The 5,597-nt window shown below is 36.4% G+C and overlaps 1 protein-coding gene across 6 annotated transcripts in view; it reads right to left on the bottom strand.

The window, feature by feature from the left end:
• XAF1 (XIAP associated factor 1) overlaps positions 1-5,597 on the bottom strand; it is a 14,321-nt gene that overhangs the window by 2,265 nt on the left and 6,459 nt on the right. For all 6 annotated transcript variants that reach the window (XM_011359776.2, XM_023530441.1, XM_023530444.1 and 3 more), the window contains one exon: positions 1,497-1,838. In XM_011359776.2, coding sequence (XP_011358078.1) covers positions 1,497-1,838 — 342 coding nt within the window. The remainder of the gene's footprint in view (positions 1-1,496; positions 1,839-5,597) is intronic.

Below are 5,597 nucleotides of genomic sequence, written 5' to 3'. Positions count from 1 at the left end.
TTAAGGCCCTGGAAAAAAATAACATTAAGATGCAAAGAAATGTTTATAACTGGACTCCAAATGTGTATGTTTGTATGTGGTTATATAATAGGGTTGCCAGATGAAATACTGGAATGTCCAGTTAAATATTAATTTTAGAGAAAAGAAGAGGTTTTTTTAGTATAAGTATGTCCCATGCAGTTAGTTTGTAGTTATTCTTCTCTAAGTAATATGTTTCCATTTGCTAAACTCATCAACCCTTTTATATAAAGATAGAGGAAAGTATGGAAGGAAACAACACATTATGGGAGGCAAGAAATTATGGCTGTAATAACACCCCCAGCAAGAATGAAATTCATCCATACTTGCAAAATTATATGATTATGTGCATATATAGATGCATAAAGAAGTTAGACAAATAAGATCTGGGTCTACTTTTTTTGTAAGGAGTGTGCATCATAGATTAAGTGAAAAAGACAAATGGCAGAGTAATGAGTACAGGAAAATAATGTGTGGGGAAAAGAAAAAATTCAAACCCTGTATAGGCTGGTTCAGGTTTGTGTGAGAAAAGGTAAAGTTTTGAAAAGACACCCACCAGGCTACTGACGTTATCTCAGGGCATGGGACTGCGGAGGAGCTGGGGTGAGAGTGAGGAGGATTAGCTTTGCCTCTATATTTCTTTGTATGGTATTGTATCAGCCGGTTGCAACAAAATCTAGTACTTTTGTGTTTTGAAAAACAAAAAAATAATAAGAGGTTTTTTTTGTTTTTTTTTTTTTAAGTGAAGCATTCTGTCTGGAGCTTAAGAGCATTAACTTTGGAACTATATACATGTGGATCCCAGGCTGGATTCTGTGACATAATTGTATAACCCTGGGGAAGCTACTCGGTCTTTCTTTCTATTTTCTTTATCTATAAAATGGGGATAAAATACCTGCCTATTGTTTGTAATGTAGATTAACCATTTGTAAAGACCTTTGCATTGTAGCTGGCATATAATTAACTACCTCTAATGCTAAATTTTGTTATCACTAGAAAATAATCTAGAGTGTAAAAGTCAGGATATCGAGGCTGAAAATCCTGATCTGCTGGAAGTACACCTTGATTTGCTGGAGGTGATACACCAACTGGTTTAGGATCTTGACCAAGGCTCTGTTGTCTGGGCCTCAGTTGCCTTATCTCTACCATGAGAGAGCTAGACTGTATGCCCTCAACTTCATTCATTTAACTCGACAGTTTTGGAGCATTTGCTGCGGTCAGCCCTTGGGCCAGGAACTGAAGACACAGAGATGAAAGATCTGGCCCTTCCTTCAAAGGTGGCCCAGACTCTGGGAGATTATACAAACAAACCAGGTGGTAAATGCTACGATAGAGTGAATTTGGACACACAGAGAAGGGGGAGATAAGGAAGAGCCTTCCCAGTGGCAGTGTATGGGAACATCCTGCAGGGCTTGGATTTCTCTAAGCCCTGTCCAGATGGTTGATAGCCACGTAAGGAGAAAACAGAGGCTGGGTACCTGATGCTGGTCCAGTGTCGGCAGGGGAAGCAGGATACCACACTGAGAACATCTCTTCAGAATGTCATAGATTGCCTCATCTTCTGTAGTAGAGGCGACCCAAGGCTTGTGCTCTGACTTCAAAGGCAGATCCATGGTTTTATTCGTGCCATCTGATGCTTGCTTTGTTGAATTTTCAAGAAGAAGAGGAAATCTGTTTATATTTTTCATCTTTGGACGGACATCTTTTTCTGCTATGAAAGTTTGATCTTCAGCAGCCTGACTTGGAAGGGGTGGAGGAGAAATGCTTGGCTCTCCAACTGGAAGATATTTTGCAGACTTTGATATTGTACGACATTTATCCTGCAATTGTGAGTAATATATCAGATTTAAAAATGACTTTGGCTTTAATGGTTGGACACCACAATAGATTAGATAACCTGAAAACTTTCCACTACAAACACTTAGAAATGCTTGATAAAATATGACAAACATTCATTTAAGTTGAGCTGACTTTTTAAGAAAGCAACCAACCAATCAATTGAATGAGCAAGCAAGCAAGCAAGCAAGCAAGCAGGCAAGCTCCATGTTCCAGGAATAGAGACCCGACCTGTTAAGTACATGACACTTTGGGAGGAAATGTGTGGTCAATCTTGCAACTAAGGGCTTGGATGATAGAAGAATCCCATTCACATACTGTGGGCAATTGGAAGTATGACTTCCCTTTCCATGCATAAAGCTGAGAACAATGAAGGCTAAAGTATGGTGTCTAAGAGAAAAGAATATGCTAATTGGAAAAGATAAGTGGCAAGGGAGCTTGTCTACCTTGAGCTGGAATTTGAGCGTGGGGAAGAAAAATTGACACTCCTGAAAACTCAAAATCACAGGCCCATTCTTATATCTGGGGCTCAGATTTACATTAGCCTCATGGTCTGGGAATATCCAAGCAGAAGAATTCACATAAATATTGGGATGTATGGCAGAAGCAATAACGAAATCCCTCTGGCAGGTACATATCTTCAAACTGGGTCATACAAGATTCTCACAGATAAGTGTCCCACCAAATAGAAAAATCACAATTAGAACTTACAAATACACAAGGAAGCAATTTACCTTGCGTAAGAGTCATAGACACAACCAACAGCAGGATTAGTCTCCAAGATATTCAGATAAGAGAACTATAGGATAGAAGAGTAAAATTAATTAAAAGTGAATAAAACAAGAGAAAAGAATAAGATCCTATGAACAAAGAGTAGGCAAATTTGAATGAGTGATAGAGATAGAAATGAAAACTCAATGGATGAAATTACCAGAATATAGGAGAGAGAAATGGAAAAAGTGTGAAACATCCTAGGAGACATGAAGTTAGACTGAGAAGGCCTAATATACACCCATTGTGTTCTACAGGAACAACTGGGAGAACATAGGAGAGTTAGACACCAATGGGGATCCAAAGGGATTAGAGCCGAGACTTTTTCTCAACTGATTAAGAACATAAATCTTTAGATTCAACAGGAGAAATCCTGAGGAAAAAGAGAGAGAGAGAAAAAAAAAACCACCACATTTGAGAACATCGTTCTGAGCAGTATGAGTAAAAATAAATCCTTAGCTGCATTGTGGTGAAATCACAGACGATCAAAGGCAAAGAGGATCTTGAAATCAACCAAAGATAAAGGTCTACAAAAAAATGACAATTACACAGAAAGCAGAGAATTACATGGAAAGATTATCAACAGCAATCAGAGGTGGGAAGATGGTGGAATAATTTTCAAAATGCTAAGAGAAAGTAACTGTTAACCTATAACTTGATATCCAGCTAAACTATTGAAGAATGCGGAAAGAAGTAGTACATATTCAGGCAACTAAAGATTTGCTACTCACAGTTTTCTTGCTGAAGGAACTGAAAAGTGTATTTCAGGAAGAGAAAAATCTTCCTGAGAAAGCAAGCTTGGGATTCAAGAAAGGATGTGAGCAAAGAAAAAGGTAAACATGTGAGTATATCCAAGCAGGCATGAGTTGCATAAGACAACAAAATAATAATGACAAAGGAGGGATAGTATGAAAACAAGACGGAACTAAATTATTCTGGCAGCATTTACATATATGGTGGGACTAGAGGATCGGAGTTAACATATGCTCAAATCCACGTATTGTTTGTAAGAGGGCAGAGAATATGATTAATTTTAGACTTTATGAAGTCAGGTATTCATATTAAAATGTTAAGGATAGTAAATATAGAAATAGAATGAAAAATTGCCAAATGAGTAGAAAAGGAGAAAGAAAATGAAGAAAAATTGCTTAATTCAATAGAAGGTAAGAGAGGAGAAAGTAGCAGCAGCAGTAATGAATGAGCATGGTAAGTGGAAGGCCCCAAAAAGATAGTAGAAAAGAATTATTGTTACTACTGTTGAGAATAATAAAGGCATTGTAGTTAAGAAATTGACTATTTTTAAGATGGATATTAAAGAACGATGAATGAAATGAACAGGATATCTTCAATTTGCTTTAAAATACTTTAGAAAAAACAAAAAAGAAAGGAAAAAAGACAGATGAAGTAAATGTTGAAAACTTTTGATGATTGATATATCTGAGTGATGAATATATGGGATTTTTAAAATATTTGCTCCTTACTTTTATATTTGTTGAAAATTTTTGTAATATCATTTAAGAAATTAAGAAAATATAGATAGATTCTATAGCCATCCAAGTTATCATTTTCAGACATATAAGATCTAAAAAAGTTAGCCTCCCATGCTTTACTTCTCAAGAAACTATTCAAGGATATGTTCCACCAAAGAAAGAGTAAAACAAGAAAGAAAAAGATCTGAACCTAAAATTTAGGGAACAACTCCAACACGGGAGATAGTGGAAGAAATTTTCAGAATGAAAGCTACTCATCAGGCCTGGGGAGCCACATGCCCCGAAAATGAAATAAATAGAATATCTGATGTGTTTGATTGTACTGAAGGGGGAATTTTCAGATCTGATAGAAAGTTTTAGGGATGACTTAGTGATAGGTACCTAGAGAGTGAAGCATATGAAAAATTAAAGCCATTATTAACTCCAGAGAAAACAAAAAGTTGTAGAAGAAAGCAAATGTAATTGCAGTTTGTGTGGCATAGCCATATATAATATTTACTTGGTCATAATAATATAATATTTACATGGTTGTAATATAATATCGATTGTTAATTTAACCAAAATGGGTGATATCAATAAATTGGGAGGATAGAGAGAAGAAACTTGGAGGTGTGTGTAGGATAAGTGGTGTAATAAAGCAAAATCCATATCCTTAAATCCTTATGAATTAATGGATAATGTAAAAAATTGGGGAAAAAAAAGCATTAGCAGTATGAGAACATACTTTAGAAATATGGAACTAAATGCCAGAAGAAATAGCTAAAAGAATTAGAAAGTAGAGTATTTGTGACTTGGGAGCAGTTAGCATGAAGGCGAGCAAGTGGAGCTTGTTCTTTAACTGGGGCGGTAGGAGACAATTAACAAGGGCTTAATAAAGAAATAAATTAGATAATATGTTAGAAGTCGATAAGTGCTATGCAAAAGGAAATAGTAGAGAAAGGCAAGGGGGATGGTAAATGTGGGATGGGGAGGGGGTAACAATTTTAAATAGGTTGTTTATAAAATGAGGCTGTGGAGTAGGCAGTGATATATGAGTCTGGAGTTTGTGAGAAAAGTCTAGAATGGAAGTGTAGATTTGGAAGTGTCTGTCTATATACGGCATTTTTAAAAATCACAAGATTTGATGAAATAATTGAGGCATTGAGTATAAGTAGAGAAAAACACAGGAAATGAACTCTAGGACTCCCAAATTAAGTGGTTGGGGAGCAAGAGAAAGAGAGACCAGTGAGGTAATTGAAAACCAGAATAGTATAATATTCTAGAAGCTAAGAAAGAGGTGAATTAAAAAAGTGAACTGAATAGCGAATTGAAGAAGAGGGAGTGATGAACAGTGGTCTCCTCAAAAATTGAGGACGGAGAACTGACAGTTGGATTTAGCAATGTGAAGGTCATTAATGATTTTCACAAGAGCAGGTTTTTTTTGTTGTTGTTGGAGGAGTGGGGGATGCAGACACAAAAGCCAGATTGGAGTGGGTGTAAGAA

Source organism: Pteropus vampyrus, unplaced genomic scaffold (genome assembly GCF_000151845.1).
Source record: "Pteropus vampyrus isolate Shadow unplaced genomic scaffold, Pvam_2.0 Scaffold50, whole genome shotgun sequence".
NCBI lineage: Eukaryota > Metazoa > Chordata > Mammalia > Chiroptera > Pteropodidae > Pteropus > Pteropus vampyrus.
Note: the sequence above shows the minus strand (reverse complement) of the source record. Positions and strands in the feature narration are given on the sequence as shown.